We start from the raw sequence: 22689 nt of genomic DNA on the forward strand, positions 1-22689 counted from the left end.
CAAACTGTTTTTCAGCTGCTGTCCCACCCTTCGATCAAACTGCCAAACCGATCAGTATCAGTCAGATTGTTAATGTGAACTCTGCAGGGCCTAATGAGTTAATAAGCTGGCAGGATTTTTTTCCCCCTAGGGTTGGACTTTTCTTTATGGCTGTGAATCGTTTTACCCCTCATGGAGTCTTCCTTCTCCTCCTCAAAGCTCTGCGGCTCCTGCCAAGGTTTCAAGTGACAGCTATTCTGTTGCTCTCCTCCTTCCTTGTTCCGCTTGATGGGGGGAGGATGAAGTGACTGGCAGTGTTGGTTTGTGTGTGTGTGTGTGTGTGTGTGTGTGTGTGCGTGTGTGTGTGCGTGTGTGTGTGTGTGTGTGTGAATGTGTGTGTGTGTTTGGGGGGGGGGGGGGGGGGGGGGGGGGTGATGAGGTGATAAAAAGGGATGAAGGAGGAAAGAGCAGGCAGATCCACAGACAAGGAGGGAGGAAGACGCGTTCAGAGGAATCACTATAAACAGACACAGACATGCCTGAGCCCCAGAAGCCAGGTAAGCTGGTCCGACCGGGAGGATCACACTCGAAAAAAACTCTCTGATCAAAAACAAAAAGTTGCAGCTGACAGTGCAGTGCGAGATGTTCAGATGAGCGAGAAGGAAAATAACAAAGATATTCTAACCTAGAATTTGAAACTATTCTTGATATAAAAAAAAAAAACGTGTGAAATTTTGGAGAGTGAAACTAAATCTATGCAACAAGAAACATTAAGAGTAAATGTTACAAGATCATTCATAGTTTATTGCTTGTCTTTTGGTAATAAATCAACACTAACAAATTACAGTGTCACATCTCGATAGCAAAACAAATTCTTGATATGCAATTCATTAGTTGGCATGAGAGTCAAAGCTGTTAAACATAATGAGTGATGTGTATTTAGCTTTCATTAGTCATTTAAAGCTGATGTCTTTGTCAGCACACTTTCATTGCCTACGTTGATTTCTCTTCTACTGACAACAAGTTACATGAGGATTATGTCTCTCTATTTCAGAAGACAAAGTGACTCTTGTTTCTCTCTCTAAAAGCATAGAAATCAATGGGATAAAAGAAGATTCCAAAATGCTGATGTTCATTAAAACCAAAATTTGACCTACATTTTTAATTACATTTTGTCAGCATGTGGTAAAGCTAACGGGATAGAAAAAAAGGGAGAAAAAGAAAGCCATTCATTAAGAAAATTACATATTTTGTTTTCTCACAGGAAAAACTGTGAAAGGAGAAAATCTCAACATAATTTCATTTTTTTTTTAAACTTTAAGGTGCACTATAGTTTTGGTAGAGAAATGTGAAAGTTGGAGAAATGTGCAGAGTCTGTGGTATATGGTCATAACTCTAAACACAAACTGTCCTCAGAGGAAAGCGTGGTCCCTGAAACACTGTTTAAAGATAAAATTCTATGGGAGAAGTAATGGTGGGTGGCCTCAACAGTGAAACTGTAACTCTCCTGGTCGCTTTTTTAGCTCCAAACAGTGTTCCAGGGACCCATGTTTTCCTTTGAATGCATTTTGTGTATTTAGTTCAGAAAATATAGCATAGAATTGTTTAATCTCTCCAACTTTCAAATTTCACTCCCAAATCTACATAGTGCACCTTTAAATTAATTGACATTTGTCTTTATTTAAAGTCCATGTTCCTATTCTTTTTTAATAATTGTGGTAATGCTGAAAAGGTGCAAACTCAATGTTGCAAAGTAAACCCGACCGTTGTGGTACTCCATGTTTTTTGTGTTATGAAACCGTATTGCTGCTTGTTTAAGTACAGATTGCATCAAATTTTGAATTCTAATTGGCGCCTTCCTCTTCTTCCCTGAGATTCCTGCAATACAACATGCAGAACCACATATGCAAAATTACAGTTAACAACCTCTGCACTAAAGCTTTACGCGAACGTTGATAGACGCTGTAATATGTGCCATTAAACCGTACAGGCTGATGCATATGTCGTAATGTTTGTGTCAGCCTGAAATACGCTCCGCTGCCTCTGTCAACAATGACCTCAAAGTGCTGTAAATCAGCTGCTCGCTCCAAACCCGCGAAATGAATGCATGCATGAGGGAAAGGAGGCAAAGCAAGCAGGAGGATGAAGAAGAAGAGGAGGAGGAGGAGGTGGTAACAGATAAAAGCAAAGAGATGAGCAGGATGATTTGTCGGAGGAACCTCTGCCAAGTCAGGTGTAACTACCTTGCGTCGTATCTCTGCACCTCAGACACCTTATCTATCTGACCCTGATTGCCTCCCTCGATCTGTTACACCGTCTCCCCCGCTGGCATCCATCTCCTCGTGCCAATCTGCTGGAAGTTCACTGTATCGCTATTATTGTGTGGAAAGTCAGAACTCCCTCTTTCTTTTTTTTTTCTCTTGCGGATTTTGGAAAAGGTTTCACATTCACTGTCATGAGCTGATGAAAAGTCAGTGATCTCTTTTCTCTCTTCAAAGGATAAACAAAAAAAAAGGCTTCCTAAAAACAAAAGGTGTCTTTCTGAGTAAGCTCTTTCCCCTCCAGAGCACTTATACCCTTCAGTAATTCCATCCCTACATTTCATTACATCTTACAAATGTATCACCAATCCAGTGACCTGACATCACACATATCCGGTTCCTGACAGCACTTTACTACCTTCTCACTGGCTCCTCTTGTTCTTGTGTTTCCAACCATCCCGAATTGTTGGCCCTCATTTGAACTTCTTCACACTTTCTTAGCTTTGGAAGCCCTCTGGCCCCATCGATCAGCTGGTCAAACACTCATGTGACACCCCCCCCCCCCCCCCCCCCACCCCCCGCGCGGCAAGTGTCGTCGTTTTCTGCCTTGGGACTCCAGAAGCCGAAGGGATCTAGAGGAAGCACGCATCCCAATAAACAGCCACGAGAATAGTTATGAAACAGCGGCTGTTGCCTTGTGGACCCTTGAAGGGAAAGACGCCTCTAGGAAGGGAGGGGTGTGTCTGCTTTGTTAGCCCCCACTTGACCCATGAAAAAAAAAATGCCAATCATTGCTTCTCATTGCAGCTATAGATTGTTTTCTCTGTCACTACTGAGCTCTTTCCAATCACTAAGTTAATCAGACCTTTTGTAGTGGTCAGACTGCATGTGCTTTCAAACTTCATTCAAAGTACATGCCTCAATACTTACGAGAACAATTAACTTCCAGACCAAATCTAAACAACCAATCATGTCTGAGTTTTCAAAAGAGTCAACTGTAAAAATTACGAGGCATTATTTCTACAGGTTTTGTCAAATGATGCCAAATTTTCCCTGCCAGTTACCTTCAAACCTTGCCAAATAGTTCTGAGATAGCATGGCAAGAAAGAGACACAGCAGGCCCCTTTAGCCAACGATAGCCTAAAAGCTGTTCTGTGGTGGGACCAGGGATCATTCTGAAGACGCCTCGTGTCTTGTAGCGGGGCTAACTTTATGTAGTGTAAAATAGCTATGGGTCTCTGTTTTGGTGTAGTAGTCTCACTCTCCTTATAATCTAAGAACTAAATGAAAACGCTTGCTGATTTCAGAAAACGAATTTCACGCTGGTCTGTGTTACTGACTAAACTTTATTCTGCCGAAAATCACCGCTTGAAACAGATTGCTTTCTGGCAGATAAAGTTAACCGCTATATTACTCAAGCTAACAAGGAGCCATCCTTCAGTCTTAAAAATCAGCGGCACCTGCCAACCAGCAGCGCCACTTGGCTCATCATTTGTTGTTATATGACAATGCTTTAAGGTGAGGGAAAGAGTTTTAAGAGTAAATTAAATTGTTACACTATTTGATTAGTTTTCACAGAAAAATGTCTTTGTAGCTCATGATTTTTTTTGGGGAAAACATTTTCTGCTGGAGTCTGCTGAGTAGTCTGAAGGAGATGCTCCATCAGGCCTTTTTGTAGTTTGGAAAAAGTCTTAATAACTGGTGTTGTAGTACTTGAAATCGGTCTTTTTTAAGGTCTCGGAATCGAAAGCATTTTTACTCGATCTTGTCTCGGTCTGGGACTGGGCAGATTCCGGATTTTAAATCAAGACCGGTCATGACCACCACTGACAGGCTGTTTTTCCACGTCATTACTTTGATAAGAAGGAAAACGCCCCTTTCTAAAAGAACGAATAACTTCATTTCAATTCATTTGTAGTTTGATTTCCCCCCCCCCCCGCCGGTTACAGCAGCAACCTTTCCGGTGTTACGGTTTAAGTGAGTGACACGCCCGCTCCACACAAGATGAAGCTTGTTCAGTGATATTTATGGTCTTGGTCTTGTCTCAGTCTCGCCCTGCCTTTGTCTTGATCTTGACTTTGTCTCGAACCCTAAATGTCTTGATCTCGGAGCCCTCCGGTCTCGGGTATGTCTTGATCTTGGTTAGTGTGGCCTTGACCACAGAACTATTATAACCAACAAAATACATGGCAAGTTAGTGGTACAGTTGAATTTAGATATTATGTCAAGTCTGCAGTTTGAATCCATCTGTCCAGGAAACTGGTCCCCACTAGACAACAAGTCTATCTTTTTATTTTTTTCGGGAGCAGCAGTTGTTGAGCAGAAGATTAAACCTGCTGTCACGCAGTCAGCTAAAGGCTAGAAGGAGGACAGCATCCTGCCCCCCCCCCCTGTCGTTTCTCAACCCTTCAAACCGCACGGCTCGCAACTGGTCCCGTGTAGCATTACCTCATACCGAGGCTATCATCGAGTTCCCACAGGTATGCGCTTGCTGCTTGATGGATTACGAACAGATGTAGAGTCAACGACTGCGATGTGTCATTAACAGAGACTCTCTGAACACGGGCCAAACACTGCACCCAGGATCCATCTCTATACGCTAACAGCTTCCTCTTTGATGAAGGCCTCAGCCTATTTTGATTAGTGACGGGAAGACAAAAGGAAATGAATGGAAGGCTGAGTTTGACGACAAGCTTAATACTGTATTTAAAGCCGCCTTTGTTTAACGAACACCACAGATTCCTCATCCCTAAATTAGAGTTGCATTGAACAATTGTTTTCTTACATTGAGACTCCTTATTCGCATAATAACAGTTCATTCAAATCCTTTTGGAAAGTTTACAGCAATGCCATGAAATATAACACCCCTTTATTCCTCGTCCAGCCCTATTACCAAATCCTTTCCTTTCTGCTCCCTTATTCATCCATAAATCCTCTTCCTCATGTGTGGTGGAGAGGAGAGGGGAGGAGGGGGGAGGGAAACATCACCGGTGGAATCCAAACAAGCCATAATTCTTTTCATCATCTCTACAGCCCGGTGTTATATACAGTACAGTAGTTCCATCCCTCACATTCCCTCCGCAGACTTGCACGTCGGTTCCCTAAGTCGTCCGTCACAACACACTTAATGCATGACCCTGACAGCGTGCATACGGAGCGAATAACGCAGGAATGTCAGCACCTTTAAAGGTTTACCAACTTGTCCCAGCGGGAGAAACATTATTAGTGACCTTTTTCTTTGTAGAAAGGTCTTGGCAGAGCTCAGCGCAGGCTCCTCAGATCAAGATCAAACAGAAAGGGAATGCAGATCAGAATAGTGTCATAGGAATTTTGGATTGTATTCAAATGTGCTAAAAATATCCGCGGCATGTATTACTGAAACTTCCCATCTTAAGGCTGTGGCTGTGGATCAGTGGTGGAGTCGGTCGTGTCTCTTTACAGGAAGGTCAAGGGGTTCGATCCCCAGCCTCATGTCCGATGTGTCCTTCGGCAACTTAACCCCAAGTTGCTCCTGCTGCTTTGGCAGCAGCGTATGAATGTGTATGACTGGGATGATGGTTACTTTGCATAGCAGTCCCTGCCATCAGTGTGTGAATGCAGTTATGACCTGCAATGTAAAAACAGTTGAGTAGTAGCTCAAGTCCATTTACCATTTAATTAAAAACACCAAATGGAAACTTAAGTATAGAAGATAACATAATAAAATAACACATGTCAGCCCTGCTCGGAATAGGCTGCTTCTGTGTCTATAGCTTTAAACACAAGTGAGCTGTGTTTGACCACGCCCCTCTGGAAGGGCTTGGTTGGGTTGGGTTTTGTTGCTCCATGCCAAATTGTACAGTGAGAAGACAGACTCAGAGGGCTGAACAAACAGCTAGCTGTAGGAGTGTCACCCACCTGGGGGAGGGGATTACTGCCCTTTGTGATGTCACAAAGGGAAAATCTCCAAAAGGCCTGTTTAAGCACACATTTCCTGAAAAGTGGAGGCAAAAGACAGAGAGGATGGACTTTTCTCATAATTAAGGGGTTTGTAGACAGACTAGAGACACAAATAAGTGTTAGAAAAATAATGGTAAGAGTATTTTGCATAATATGTGACCTTTAATGGTCTGTCGATTCTCAAAATAGTTGGAGATAAACATTCTGTTAATCTATTTACTGTTCTACTTCCAAACCCAGACTGAAGAAATGTCAATTTAAGTTCAGATATTGTGGGCTTGTTATTCTGACACACAATAAAACCCTCAAAAACATGATAGCGGGTGAAATATTTTGACTAAATTTCCAGTTGTTTTCTGTACTTTTGTAATAATTATAAACTGAGAAGCATTTCTGTCAAGATCCATTTTCTGCAACAAGAAACCCCCCGAAGGACAGAGTAGACAAGTTGGTTGGAAATGTTTAACCATTGTTTTTAGAGTTTCAAAAGAAAAGAAAGCCTTTAAAATATTTAAAACATTAAATATATTCCCCCCTTTCCCCCCACAAAGAAGCTGCAGCTCAGCAGGCAAAAACCAAAAAGTAGGTCATGCAAATGCAAACTTCTCTCCTGCTCCATTCTTGGTCAGCAAAGTAAGAACTAGGAGCTCTCAGCTCTTAAACTAGTGTGTAATAATTAACTCCGGAACATGAGAGGCCACAATGTTTCTTTACCATAAATGTAACGTCATAATAATTTACATACTAGGTTTAGACTGTAATCTGTTACGTAATTTACAGAGATCCAACATTAATCTATGATCAAGCACTTGGCAGTAACAGCAAGGAACAACTTGTTTTTAAAAGGCAGAAACCTCAAGCAGAACCCGACTTGTTGTTGGCTATCTGTCGTGACTTGCCAAGAAATCGAAAAAGACCAGATGCAGAAAGAGAGAGACAAACAGAATTACATTTAGATATACACTCAGAAACTAAAATAACAAAAGATAAAAAGAATTGTAATAACAATGCCAATTATTATTGTGGAAGTATGTCTATATTAGCAGTAACAAGTATATGAAATATAAAATGAGTAGTTTGACTGACATTTACAATTGTAACAATCGTAGTAAAGCAGCCGCATAGACAAGGAAGCACCAAAACTCCAGGGCATATTAAAAGTTAGTGACACACATTAGTCCGACATGAACTCATACAGATGACGAGAAAGAGGAGGAGACAGGAGCCCATTGTGCCAAGTCCCCCAGCAGCTAAACCTATAGCAGCATAACTTGGACCAGTCCAAGTCTGAGTCAGCTATAACAATTAGCTTAATCAAAAAGGAAAGTTTTAGGCCTGCTCTTAAAAGTAGAGAGGGTTTCTGCATCCTTGACCCTGACTGGTAGATGATTCCACAGGAGTGGGACCGGATAATTTACAACTCTGCCTCCCATACTAGTTTTAAAAAATGATTGGTACTGTAAGCAAGACTGCATTCTGAAGGTGTTATATTTTGGAGGGCTGAGATAATGTGCTACCTGAACATTAAGAGCTATGTACTCGAGAGAGAAAAAAAAAAAGGCTTTTAAATTCAGGAGGAGACAGTTAAGGGGAAATGTGATCTCATCTCCCAGCTCTGTCTGTCAGTCCATGAGCTGCAGTATCTTTTTTTTTTCCTTATCTGCATGTCCCTACCATCAAAATGTTACTCTGAATATATCCTTTTACCCTCTCATCCTGCAAGTAAGGACATACTATTCAATACCCGCTGCAGTCCTGTGTCATACCATCAAGACAAATTAACTTGGCAAAAGATGGAGTCAAAGTGAGGACAGAGGCTTAAGTGTACTCCGATTCTGCCGACAGCGTCGCTCTTCATCCTCATCGTAAAAATGGTGAAACTCCATCAGTCACACTCTGCCCCCAGCATGGATACCAGCCAACTGCCAATAATATCATTGATACTAATCCACACATTCAGGGGTATAAATAGTTTTTTTTTATGTTATTCTTCCCTTTATACTCTACTGCTAATATTCCCCCATTTTAATGTACATTTTAGTATTATGCAAATACAGAAGCAGATCTCAGACACACCATCATGTGGTTTAAGTATAGCAGCAGCAGCAGCAGCTTGGTCACGTGTGATCACTATAAAGGAAAAGAGTGGCTTTTAAAGAAGGATTAAGGTGCTTTTAAAACATTTAGAGATTCCTTGTTGAATAATGCTGGCAAATATGTGTGTAAAGGGAAGGGGATTGGAGTTCAAATGATTAAAAGCATCACTCTGAAGCAAAGCTGCTCTTTAGACTAAAAAAAAAAACTAGTGCTTAGTAGGGTCCTTTCTCATAAGATTACAGGGTCTTTGGTGTAAGGTTAAGCTCAAAGAATTCTGGAAGGTACACTTCCCATAATGCAACATCATGGCCTCTTTGATTTCACCCTCAGGAAACCATGCGTCTGTCTAACTCCCCAGATTGTAATGCAGGTATTCTGTAAAATATTCTGTTTTTAGAACAAACTCAGAGACACTAGGTTTTTTTTTCATAATGTTCAAAAAGCCTTTCGGGGAATTACGTTTATTTTCACACCCTTTTTTTACGGTGTGAAATTGCATCCTCCTGCTTTTTTCTATATAGGTATATAATTGGTGGACCCTTTGAAAAAGTTGCTTTTCTTTTATGTGTTGTTTGTCTTCAGTTTACTCAAATTTGAAAAAGAAAAAGCTAAACTGTATATCAATACCAAGATTCCCAGGTTGCTTCTTGGTCTTTGTGAAAAACAAATTGTCTTGGACAAAACAAGACTCTTATAGACTCTAAGCACAGGCCGTTACGGGCACTTGAGAAATCTTTTGCTCGATGTTGTTTGAAAAAAAAAAAGGCAGGGATGTTTCTCCGAGTGTGTTTGAAACAGATCGTTGAAATCTAAGAGATATACCTCTGGGCTGCTCTGTCTTCGCATTTTCTCAGTCACCATCTGCCAAGAAATAAACGCTTACGTCTGAAGTTAGCGTGCCTAATGGGAAATATCCATTGAGGTATTAAAAGAATATATTGTGTAGTTCTGGTTTGTGGACTTTGAGGTTAACTCAAAAATGTTACCAGTTGGTGTGACTTTTTGAAGTTACTTGCAGTAGCTGTCTTCAGCTTCTCTCTTGCAAACACACAGTAACATGAGCTCATAGTGTCACCTGTGACTAACACACTCGCCCAGTGTAGAGGGGTGAAGGGCACCAAGCTGCAGTGACAAAGTATGAGCAAGGGAAATATGTTACCACCAATTGGCGTTGTGCACAGCCTGAGAGGAGACTGCGTGGGCCTCAGTCTCTAGTTAACACGTCTGCTGTTGCCATAGCTTACGGTTGTAGACGTGCCTAAGTGACTTAATGTATTCAGCAGTCCTCCAACATCAAGATCAGGCAGAAACAAAACCACTTAAGTGGTGCGATTCTCGGCAGCAGCATTAGACATCTTGCAAAGAGACAGCTGCTCAGAATCTACCATCAAAACATTCAAAGAAATGCATATGAGAAATGTCTGTGCCTTCTTTGGCTTCATTCAGCGTAGAGAGAGGTAGATTTTGAGATTCAAATGTTTGGCTTGGCCGGACTCCTTTGGCTTAACCGACTTTAAAAAAGCAGGAGACGAACGCAGCAAAGGAAGACAGGGAAATGTCAAGAGAGATTAACGAAGCACATTCCACAGAGGTTAGCCTTCAAAGCAACACGGGAAGAGAGAGCGAAAGAGAGAAAGAGGGAGGGCGGGGGATTGTGCAGAGGATGATCACAGAAATGTAAATTTGTATTGTTTGTCAGTATAAGAAAGTGTTTGATTGGCATTGTAATAATCTTTGGCATGTATAAATAATCTCAAATAATCAACTGCCACAGCAAAAAAAAAAAAAAAAATAGAAATCTGCAGTTCCTGTAAAGCCTTACAAACTTTGTAATCTCTTTCAGCTCTTTGTTCCGGTTTCCCCACCCTGATCTTTATTGCGTTTGTTCACTCTTCTTGTTTTAGTTACAATATTTTGAGCTGCAGCAGGGAGCTGTTTGAAGGGAAAACATTTAAACGCCCATATGTTAGCTGCCCAGTACTTAACAGCAGACACAGTTGGCAGCTAGCTGTTAGACATGCGCAGCATTCAGCAGCTACAGAGCGAGATAATTCCATTAGTAGTCAGGAAGAGACAAAAACCAAGCTAAAAAACAGTAAATATGAACGTGACCTCCAAATCCCACCCTAAAACAGGGAAAAGAAAAGAAACCTGGAGCGAGCAACATATCACTTGGCCATGGATATTCTGCTTACTTTCTAGTTTACAATATGCTGTTGTTGTGATGTTAGCAATCACCTTCTCACCTCACCTTTAGAAGGTGTCAAAATATCAGAGTTTTGCTGCTTTTTATTGCCAAGATTTCTTGGATAGGGTGACCATACATCCCGATTTGACCTGGACTGTTCTGTTTTCAAGCTCTTTGTCCAGAGTCCCAACAAATATCTGCACATTACTAACATTTCCTGCTTTTGAACAGTTCCTGTCCCAGTTTTAACCGACCAAAACAATACACCATGATTGCAACACTTGTCTGTATATATGTCAATCAATGTTAAATAATAGGAAAACAACACTAATATCTCACGAGTGAAAGGTCAATACTTATTTGTCTGTACATGAATCAATCGATGTCAGGGTTATGGGCTGTTGCTTAGCTAACCCAGCTACTCATTTTAACAGGACCTGCTGCGTAACAACAGGTAGGCTAGCTGTCATACTGAAAAGAAAGTCAGCGTTTTCCAAAAAGCTCATGGAGAGTTACAGCTTCATTCAAAAAGTGCCAGGCAATGAATATGCTGCATTTTGCACACACTGCAGGAGTCCATTTCCAGTCGCCCACAGTGGAAGTACAGACATACAAAGCCACGTTCAAAACAAGCAAACACAAAGAGTGGGCACTGGCTGAAATGAGCACCGTTACGACTTACTTGAGTGAGGCATACGACAGTGACATCAAACTTACACAAGCAGCTAAGGAGGACAACTTTACCTACCATCTTGTGTGATCAGTGCGGGTCACCGATCTGTGGAACGATACATTTGGGTTTGTGGTAAAATGATGTCCCGATTTGAAGGTTTGAAATTATGGTCATGCTATCCTTGAGAATTGTTCATACTTCAGTTTCAAGCTGTCCCTATAAGGCCGTATTGATTACAGACGACATGTTTTAGAAATTCCAGGCAATTTAAAGTTTTTTTAATTCAGTTTCCAGTTTGGGAGTGCAATTCATTTTCTCACGTACAAGTAAAAGCCAGTTTGTGATTTACTCTTATCTGGTCTCTTGCTTGGTCAATCTTTCTTTAATCTTCTCCATCAATGTCCTCTGAGGGCTCTTTGTCTATTTGCCATGTTTTCCTTTCTGAGAATACCAAATGAAGAAAATGAATGGCCAGACCTCTCTCCTAAAACGGAGTGCTGTACTTCTTCTACACTTCTCAGGAGCGCAAACCCATTCTGTCAGGGAATTCAGTGCACAGGGAGCGAAAGAAAAGAGGCACCGTTCTCCCTATTACATGTCAGTGTACTGTCACAATTATTTTAAAGCTGTTATTTTATGATTAAAAAAAAAAAGTTTCCTCATGTTCAAAATCAATTGAACTGCAACATCCCATTTCAAAGCATAAAAACAGTGCATAAAATATGTATAACCCTGTAATCCATTGCAATAAAAATAGAACCATCCACGCCATTTAGTGGATACTTATATCCTAAGCACCTTGAAGATTGAAGAATGCATACATCTTTTAGTATCCTCTGTTAGCAACAAATCCCCAACCCAGACAGTATAAGCGCTCTGCACTACCAACTGAGCTTTTAAAAACCAACAAGTACTTATTTCACACACAAAAAACCATGCATGTCCCAGCTTCCATATTATGACATACCCTTAATCAGTTTATAGCCCGAGTCATATAGTAAGGCACTAAAGCTCTCAAGTTTGAAATGATATCGGTGATAAGCTTTTGGAAGTAAAATCGGTCTATAATTATGAGGCCCAGAGCATCTTGTAATGTGTGTATTTAAAGGCAGTATTGACAGTGACGAGGTCAGCGAAAACTGAGTAAATAAAATCCGCTTTCAACAAGCTTCTCAAATGATATTTGTTAAATATAAACGGTGTATATCTCATCTCCCCCTCGGAAGAACCCAATCCTCAGGCTCTTAAAGCGAAGCTTCACGCCATCCTTGACCCCTGCTGGCCTGTATCATTCTTCTTCTCTCTTTCCCGTTTTTAGTTTCCACCTCATGGCTCTCCATCTTGCTTAACTCTTTTTTTTTTTTTTTTTATCCTTCAGAAGAAAGTGGAATTAGATTAAAGTAGGACAAAGAAACGGTGGGACAAAAAAGTGCTGAGAGAAGGGATTTGCATTAAGTGAAAAGGAAGAAGGAATGGAGACCGCCAGAGACATTATCCATTTAAGAGATACCTGGAAGACAGAGAAGCAGACGGCTTTAGAGCGAAATTATCTAGGACAGAGAGAGGAGCGTCGATGAAGCGTGGACGGTAATGAGAGCGGAGATGGATCCACACGGACAGAGTGTTCATCAGCCGTGCATTACCTTCAGTAAAAGAGCTGAAGGTTCAACCGTCACAGTTGTACTGGTTGGGACTTTGTGGGTTTCTCACAGCTTTTCCCACGCAAAGAGACAGTCAAGCAAGTGAGGGAAGAAGAGTTGTAAAACGTACCTCCTGCGCTGTTCTGATGGAAAGATAGCAACCTATGGATAATTAAAATGAAAGAATATATTGTTTAAAGCAGCACTAAGAAAGATTCATTCATTTAACACTTAATCACAAAGTGGAGCTTTTTAATTGTAGGTAAGTATAATTGCTTTAAACTTATAAACAAATATTTAACTACATTATGCAGTTTGGTTCGGTTTAAAGAAGAGAATCATTGTAAAGGTTAAGAAAAGATCATTGTTTGAACGAAATTAATAAGACAGAAACTTTGTTTCACATGTAACTCGTTCACTTTTGACTCTATGATATATAATAACCATGAACTCTCACAGTAGAGAACATACACACAAGCCACAAATCTAAGATTCCCATTTTGTTTCAATCAAGAAAGACAGAGTCGCCATTGTTTGTATGTTACAACAAATCACATTCTTTTTATTTTTAGGTATTCAAATTCGTTTTTTTGTAAAATGCTTTGTTGCCACTTGAAACTGCCAACATCAAATTTTCCCTTAACAACTATTAAGATCATGTGAGGAATGTTCAGTCTGTGTTGATTTTGGCACCCCCCTGTTGACAAAATGGGAACTGTTATCTTTTTGCCAAACTTGTCCTGAATACAGTATGTATAAGTAATGTTTTTAAACAAATCCCCATGCCCTTTTTCAACAGTAAAAAGTATCATGTAAAAAATCATTGCACCTACCCCATAACAGCGGTTTAAGGCATTAATAATACCCAAATAGAAACAGTCACTCTTTTCCATCATTGTCTGTTTGCTTTTGTAGGTCATTGAGTAACATCAGTATCAATTTCTTAATTTTCATAAACAGTTAAGAAAACTTCTCACTGGAGCTTTAAAATGAATATATAAACGCGTATGTATGTGTGGTGTTTTTTGATCTTGTGGGTAAATTAGCATTTTTTCACTCTGATCATCTGCATGAATATGTTAACCAGATTCAGTAGCTCATATTGTTTACATTGTTTGCATGTAAAAAAAAACAAAAAAAACAAAAACATGCAATGTCGAGCACTGGAAAGTTGATTTAATATGAAAGAAGAATCCCGATAATGAATAAAACCTCTTTGTAATCAAAAACTCTTTTGTGGAAACGGAATTTCTTGCACTCACATTGCTGGAAGTAAAAGAGGAAAATCCACAGTGATTGCTGAGAATCTCACATCTTTCCTCTTTGCAGTGAGACAGCAGCCTGCTGCAGGGTACAAACATCTTACAGTACATCTAATGTTTGTTAGAGCCAGCCTGTGATGTTTTGTCTGCATATTTTTTTAAGTTATGATGTAAAGACAAAGGTTGTCAGTCTGAATTTAAATTAGGCTATTTTTTACTGCCTCTGAGAAATTAGCAAGTCAAATCCTCCCCAGCTACTCAAGGTGCTTTTCCAGTTCTTGTGACTGAAATATTTGTCTAATGAATGCATTGTTTAGAAGAACTTAGTCTGATTTTTTACAGGATTTTGCATCAGCCACAGTTGAAGCGTCAATCAGCACTGTGAAAGATTGATTAAAACGGTTCTCTGCATTTAACGTTGAAGACTCAAGAGTGTCTCAACGCCCTTAACTTTGTGTAAATCTCGATGCAGTTAATCAAAATGATCTTATATTGATGTGCAGCCTCTCCGCTGACAATATATGAAGCTTTCACTGGGGATTCATGCAGTGATGATTGGGACATTAACATCTAAATAGCATTATAAAATCAGTTGATTGATGTAACCCCCCCCCCCCCCCCCCCCCCCCCCCCCCCTCAGTTGTCTCTCTAAACTAAATATTTGCAGAAAACTTGACATAAAATGGAATAAGCCAATAAAAACAGAAAGAACATCTTTGTAATCTGAAATGTAACAACTGATTGCTCTCTGGTTCACAAACGAGGGGCAAGGAAAGATGCTTCAGCACGAAACCCGAATAAAGTTTTTACTGTCTGCTTCATGGAGGATCCCCACACGGATTGAAGTGCTGAGAGAAGCATTTACAGATCGCTGCCTGAAAAACAAACCATATCCAAAATAGAAGTGTTGCCTCCCCCAACCCCGCCACCCACCAGTATGCCAGACATGGTGTGCCAGCCGAGAGTGCCAAGGCCGGGCCTTGATATCTTAGACCCACTGTTAAGTAGGCTCATGGGACACTTAGCTCCTCAGTCAGTTGTGGCTTGTTGTTGGAGGTCTGCGAGAGACGATCGCTGTCAAGACGATATCCTCATTCACATCCTCGACTGGGCCCCTTTAATACGCCTTGCTGCATTGACAGAAACCTTATTTTAACATTTAAACAGTACACCTAATGAGGGCATAGACTAGCGAAATTATTGACTACATGCGGTTAAAAGTGAATGCTGCCAAAGTTGAATTATTACTGTGCAGCTGTGTGCTTTAGTTTGTCTGGCAGACAGAACCTCACGCCTAATCTGCCATCTCATTAGACACCCTTGAGCTTCTGCAGTAACCTAGATCTGGGATCCTGGAACTTTGATGTACTTATCCTATCAAAAGCATTTTTGTCTTGAGGCTGCCCCTCTCAGAATTTTTTTTAAGCCCAATTATTCTTCATGATCTCTGAAAAATGCACTTATATTTATCTCAGCTGCACTGTTTCTGTAAACTATGCCTCATTTGAATCGTACACTATTCCCCTGGTGGAATCCAGTAGTCTCTCTCTCTCTCGCCAGGAGCAAACCCTGCAGAAATCTTGAAGAGATCTTGCATAAAGCGAGGTTGCCCGCATGTAGTTTCCCTTTGCCGATGCTTGAGAATCGGTGTTTATGTTATTAAAAGGAAAGTGTTTATTTAAAAGTGTATATTTTGTGCAGTTTTGTGAATTCATGAAGGTGTCTCCTTGCTATTTGTAGAGTCCCTATCTGTGTGTCGTGTGGATGCCCCGTCAGAAATAACTAAAAGCATTTGTGCTCGTTGTGAAACCAAAAGAATACCTTCCTTTTTATATACACAATGCATTGTGTCTCAGATAAAACAAGCAGTGAACAAGTGCCCCCTGTGATAGAAAAAAAAAAAGTATTATTAGTTCTGGTCTCCGGAGGATTGAGATCAAAAGATGCAGCTCTTCAAACAGTTTACTGTGCCTCACCTCTGAAAGCCGTGACTATCCAAACTGCTGCTTCCGTTGGTGTTGTGTGATATGAAATAATGAGGATGTACAAATTAATTTACATAATTGTTGTTAATTGCAGAAGCCGAGGGCGATGAGACCGCAGCACCTCCTGCTGGTAAGTGCCGTCATGACATCTTACAGTATGTGAACCCCACACTATGTGCTCCACAAATTCAGTCTATTTATAAGATACACATTCAGTGATCAGCTTTTCATACAATTAAAAAATTATAACAGCTGAAAAGAAAATACGTTAGTAAAAGTTTCCCATAATGTTTTTTTTTATTTGTCAATCATTGCTTGTTCTTTCTCTCTTTTTCAGACCAGAAGGGTAAGAAAAACACACTATATTCACTTTGTGTTTCATAAATGTAACTTTCCATTTATCATCATCATCATCATCATCATCATCATCATCATCATCCTCCTCATCTTTCTAATGTTATCCTCATCATCCTCATCCTCAACATAATGTGTGTCTTTCCACTCGTTCAGAGATGCAGACAGAGGAGGAGGGTAAGACTTGCAAAGAAACAAACACAGAAGCAGTGATCTTCTGTGGTAATGGGACTGAGAGTGGAGATGCATGACACAACCACACACACACACACACACACAGGATACATACATAATATCCTTTTAATAGCACTGAGGGCATGTTATAAGTTTATTTTTAAGCGCCAGAGATGCTAATTAAATTAGGTGTCGAGAGCAAAATAGAAGGTGTTTAATTTATGGGTGAGGATCACATGCTATGAGGGTGTGTATCTGTGTTTGTGACTCTTCTATTTTAGCTTGGGTGAACTTTCTCCACATGAACACTACATGCAAATTAACTTTCACATTTTGTCCTTTGGCAAACACTGTAAATGTTAGCGGGGTTAGCATCCCTGTTTTAAACCTTATAAGGAGCTAATAGCTAACAGCTTTGGCTGATGGAATACTTAGTTACATTAAAGTATAATATAAAAAGTTACTCCTCACATTGACACAATATGGGATATTTTGTAACCCGTCTTTTTTAGGCTGTTTGAAGCTTTATTCTAAGGTTTTGATGATTAATGAACGATTGACCCGTTCAAGTTATAAATAAAAGCATTTTAAAAACAAATTGGTGAAGTGACTTAGTAACAAAGCAATAAAGACCATTTGGGGTATCAAGCTATAATTTAACTTTAAAAAAGGAATGAAAAACAGCATTATATACACATACACATATCATAGCTTACAGTTATATAAACTTAAACTGCTTCAATTTACAACCATATGATTAAGATGCCGGATCAACTTAAAACGTGACATGATGTGTAAAATTTGAATAAACCTTGTTTCTGCTCTCACCTAATGCCCCCCAAAGAATCATGTTAGATGTAATTTTTCTAAAAAAAACAAAAAAACAAATACAACTAAAACTTTAAATGAAAAGGCATTTCCCTTCATCATTTCCCTTCCATTAGTTCCCAAATATTGTGTCTAGGAAACTATCTGGAACATTAAAGTGTTCGATTAAATTGGAGACACATAGTGTGTAACAATTAATTTAATATAGGCTAATATTTTAAGCGTTCATACACAGCGAAAAGTGGAAGAATATAGCAGCTCCAATTACCCAACAATCAGCAGTCTGCAGTCAGATCTGACACAAACAGAACAGACAAGGAGATGTACTGGATAGTTAGCCCTCATTCGCTGTACTTTGGGTTCCTTTGCCACTTCATTAGCTACTCAACAAGTGTCAATGTGCTTCCAACCTTCTACATGTAACAATATGATATATATGACATAGTGTTTTCTATGTGGGAGAAAGAAGCCTGAGATAGATGCAGAATGGCTGTCTGTGCCTCTCATCTCAGCTCTACGTGTGCCTGAAAACCTGACCTTTCAAGACAAATCTATAGCTGAGGGTAATGAATTCAGCTAAATGTGTGGAATAATTGTGTGTGGGTGTAGTTGCCTACAGCTGAATGGTTACATGATATGTGAGGTTTACGTGCTCTATGTATGAACAGATCAGGTGGAATCATGCAACATTGCACAGTTTTATCAGTCAAACAGACGAAAGTGATGCATATGTATGATTATGATGATTTCCTCTATGCCACTAGCATGCATATGTAATATGTAAAGAGTCCCCTAAGAGTAAAAAAAGAAGCATGTTGTTGTACATTTATGTATGGAGTCTGTATGTGAGTGTGTGTACATATTCAGTTCACCTTTAGGGTTTAAATGTCAACTCACATTATGCGGCAACTGTTCAGGAGTGCATAAGCAAGTAGGCCTACTTGTGTTTCTGTGTGTGTTTGTGTGCCTGTATGTGTGTGTGTGTGTGTGTGTGTGTGTGTGTGTGTGTGTGTGTGTGTGTGTGTGTGAATACTTCAGCGGGAATGTTCATTTGCTATCACTCCAGCTGAATTATTGCGTTAAGTGTCCTCGCCTTGCTGAAAGAAGCTAAACGTTAGCTTGTCTGCAGGTACCAGTGCAGGCTGGAGTTATACCACGCCGCAGCTAAACTTTTGCTAGGTTCCTTCGTTGGAATCAGAACACCAACCAAAAAATGACATTCGCTGCTTTGCTAATTTCTAACCCCGTTTTCTCATGCTGTTTTCTCCCCTGTATTTCCCGCTGCCAGTTAGCACTGATAACACATCATAGATGAAAGACATTTGCGGATTAAGCAATGCGCACCAAAATAACCGACGTGATCTGACCCTAGGTGTGCGAGTGTGAATATGTGAATGTGTGAATGTGAGGAACATTTTAAAGCTTCAGATTGAAGCACTATTTAGAACGAACGCAGCCATGATAGCCTTCTAAATATAAACCATTGTGAGACAACATTCACGATAGAGTGTCATCAGAGCCGCTGAGCTACAAAGCAAGAACTGCCGTGCTGATTCGGGTTTTGAATTTTCAGATGTAGGTAAGCTGCAGAAAGTTTTACTAAAGCTTTGAACCGGATCGTGTTAAAACATCAAATTTGTTTCTAGACGTTAGACTAGACAAGTCAAGTTGAAGGAAGTCAGATCGAATGATGACACTAGAGGAGGCAAAAGATGAACTCAGCATGATTACAACATCTTTTGCTAACAACATAATCGGACAGAGTCGAGGCGCTGCTTGTTTACTTGCCTCTTTTAAATTTGATTTTTTTTTTTTGGCCGTTTCCTCTCTTGGTAAAAGTTCAAACTAGTCAAGACATTTCATCACGCTCACATGAAAAATATGTGTTTATGATATGAGGTTTATTTTCTTTTCCTTGGCCAACTACTAAACTATAAGACTGCAGTCTTGTGTGTTTGTAGGCTCGTAGTGGCTTTGTGTGTCTGTTAAATGAAACACATTGATTTAACAATATAAGGGTCTGCTCGTTATTCTGACAAACTTGTGTGTGTTTAGGAACAAAATGCGTACATTTGCAACACTTAGATTACATTATACCATTGTGAGCTCTTCCACTCATTTGGTGCAGAACATCTGCTTAACCTGAGCTCATTCTTCATTAACAGATATCCAGCCTGCACTAGGTAAGCGCTTTGCTTTACGGTTAGAGTGATTGTTCATTTGTTTCTTTGTATGTATGTGTAATTGTGTGTGTGTGTGTGTGTGTGTGTGTGTGTGTGTGTGTGTGTGTGTCAGTTCCAGCCTGTCTGCAGCTATTGATGAACATTTTTCCTCATTCATAATCACATATGCACACATTTCTGCAGTCTGAGTGCGCTCGAGGAAACCAGATTTAAGTCTTCATTGTCCACACAACTAATTTCCATGTACCAACTGTTTCCTTTCACTCAGCGAACAATGAGCCTAGGGATGGTAAGGAACAGTCACAACATGCTGTTTCCCAGCCTGCTTGTGTTTTTTTTTCCCTTTTATATGCTTGTTCTCTTTACAACCACATTGTGTGTTGGTGGACATGGGGATCTGTTACCGAATGTGACAGACTGAAACTGTTCCTCCCAGAGGCCTGGGATTGCTCTGGTGACGGCCATCATTTACGCTTAGTATCAAACGTTTCACTCGGCCAATGGGCTCATTTGAAGATGATAATTGGTGTGGAAATATGATTGTGAAATAACTTTATTTATACGGGAGACAAAAGTGACAAAGAACATCTCAGTGAATAATGAAGGGACATAAAAGCAAAGGATGAAAATGAGCCAAAGACACGACTTAAAAAGAAACTCAAGTCACAGATAATTCATCAGATGGACTGTCAGATGAAACAAGGTGACAGTGAAATGAGTAAGGAAAATACAAATAGACGAAAGAGATGTCTATGAATAAAAACACACTTTCAAAGTCAGTTAAAGTATACCGCTTTGATTGCTTCCACCAAAGCATCCAAGAAGTGAGAGTGAACTCTGAAGTGAACCGATGACGTCTGCTCATAAACAGTGATATATACTGCCTGTTCTTATGCTGCATATATATCATTTGTCAGTGTGATTGTTGAAGATTACTACATTATAATGCTGCTGAATAATATCACCCTAATACAGTTGATTTCTCTCACTGTCTGTACGTCCCAAGATTGAAGGAGACGCTGTGTGTTCTTTCTCTTGCTGCCCTTAATGATAAATTAATGATATGTTGAATAAATAAAAGCTGTGGGATTACAGAAGCATCATTCTCCGTAGAGCAGTATATTTTCGAGAAAGGGATAAATATGTATGTTACTATTTTAAAGTTGTGGAAAGGAGATGGAATATTTGATAGCTGCTTTTTATACAGTTTCATTAATTCATAATCCTTTCCCAGTGCTTCCCCTGGAAGGTTCCTAGAATGAACCCTGGGATTTAGCACAAATATAATTTAAATAAAAAGACAAAAGGCCAATTGATGAACAAACTAAATAATCAATTTCAGTTATTTCCCTAACATTTAAATCAAAGTATAAAGCCCTTTCCAAGGAATGGCCTTATAGGACAGACCCTATAAAATATGTATTAATATTGGGTTGAAATAACGTATGGCTTGCTGCAAAATGTCTTCATTATCCAAAATATGAATAGCGTCTTCAGGGGAGTTTCAGTCAATTAGTCCCTCGGGGCTCTTGCACAACATTTGAAAACTTCTAATCCCAGTGCCAAGGACAGTGTCTGGAGTTAATTTCCCAAACACAACAAGAGTAAACATTCAAAGTGTCCCATGGGTGCCATCCCGGGATCAGCTTCACCCACTTAGCATTTTAACTGAAACCCTTTAAATCATGCCGAACATCTGAACCTGGATCTGTCCTTAGGGGCACTTTTGATTAAAAGATCAAATTAACTGAGCCCATAAAAACAGAGAGGGAGAAAGAGGCGCCGCCGGTGTAGCTCTCTGAATTTATGGAGGTGCATGACCTTATTTGACACGTGACCCTGGATCCATTCTCTCAGCAGCTACTCTTGTCCAATGGATGTCCACCCAGGGGCCTACTCACTCTACTTGATTGGTGGTCCAATGTGCCTCTATCTTTACCTGCTTGACTATAAACCTTCCTTTTTTTTTTTTCCTGTAACACTTACAAAATGTCCTATACTCAGGATGTGAGAAAAAGGAGAGAAACATTTTTTATGCACACTTAACAGTCTTAATGAAAATGATTTTTGAAGTTGATTGTTGAAGACATAACTCATTAACAGTTGTGTGTTTTTTGGCGAGGAAAAACATTTTCCTCGCAGAATTTTATTAGAGTCTGAGACAGAAAAAAAAAAGTGTTTCTGGAGTGTGAGAGCACGGTGATTTAATGTGTGAGTGTTCCTCACCTGCAGTCAAGATTATCATTGGGCCAATTAACGGCTGTGTATAACACGAAGCAAAGATACTGTACAGACTGATGTGTTCCCCGCTCTCTCTTTCTGTCTTTCCCCCTCCGATGAAGAGTTGCCTCCTGATGGTAAGACAAATGAATACATTAGCATCTCTGTATAGCATAGCATCTGACAAGCAAACACCTTACAGAGGTTACATCAATTTACCTGCAAGAGAAACAAGGGAACGGATAAAAGAACAAACTTGTTTTTTATCGCCGAGATAAGAGCATACAACTTCAGTGTATGTTCTTTCAGGGAGGTAGAAGATTGCTGAAAGTCAACCTTAATGTGACGCCTTCAGAGGAGATCTGAGGAGTTTTTTTTGTTCCCTGGGGGCCAGTCTGTTCTAGGGGGCTCCTTGGTCGCCTGTCAGATGGTCCCAAATGGTTAGTGAAGAGTAAAAAGCAAAGAAAAAGGCATGACACAAACTCACTGAATGGTTTTGCCTATTAGGAAGACTGCAGCTCAGATTTAGTGCTAAAAATCACAAAAGAAATAGATCCCTGTGCTCAGAGGGTGATATTTAATGGTTTAAGGCAACAAATCATCAATAGGTTTAAAGCTCCACAATTAAGAGGACTGCTGATTCGGTGGTTTGCTTGGTCGACTTGTCTCCTGTTGTCGTCCAAAATCAGTTTGTTGTGTGTTGTTTGAGTGCTGCCAAGACCCACGGTTTCCAGCTTTAATTTGTTTTCTGTGATTCATCTTTTCAACCCCCATTACAGAACATGTGCCAGGCGAGGATCCTCAGATGTCCGAGCTGTCTGGCATATTCGTGTTGAAGCCAGAGAGTGTCACAGCAACAAAAGGTTGGTAAAACAAAAGAAAGAGGAACAAAACTCCAGAATTTTA

General features: G+C 40.0%; 1 protein-coding gene across 6 annotated transcripts in view; it reads left to right on the top strand.

The window, feature by feature from the left end:
• Positions 1 to 418: 418 nt before the first annotated feature.
• The window catches only part of mybpc2a (myosin binding protein Ca), a 50489-nt gene continuing 28218 nt past the window's right edge, over positions 419 to 22689 (top strand). Inside the window, exons 1-7 of one of the 6 annotated variants that reach the window (XM_061065602.1) lie at positions 419 to 536; positions 16119 to 16163; positions 16535 to 16555; positions 19546 to 19563; positions 19832 to 19852; positions 21906 to 21920; positions 22563 to 22646. In XM_061065602.1, coding sequence (XP_060921585.1) covers positions 515 to 536; positions 16119 to 16163; positions 16535 to 16555; positions 19546 to 19563; positions 19832 to 19852; positions 21906 to 21920; positions 22563 to 22646 — 226 coding nt within the window. In that variant the 5' untranslated portion in view covers positions 419 to 514. The remainder of the gene's footprint in view (positions 537 to 16118; positions 16164 to 16534; positions 16556 to 19545; positions 19564 to 19831; positions 19853 to 21905; positions 21921 to 22562; positions 22647 to 22689) is intronic. The other 5 variants (XM_061065603.1, XM_061065604.1, XM_061065605.1 and 2 more) reach the window with 5 other exon arrangements.

This window comes from Labrus mixtus, chromosome 20, assembly GCF_963584025.1.
Source record: "Labrus mixtus chromosome 20, fLabMix1.1, whole genome shotgun sequence".
Classification (NCBI taxonomy): domain Eukaryota; kingdom Metazoa; phylum Chordata; class Actinopteri; order Labriformes; family Labridae; genus Labrus; species Labrus mixtus.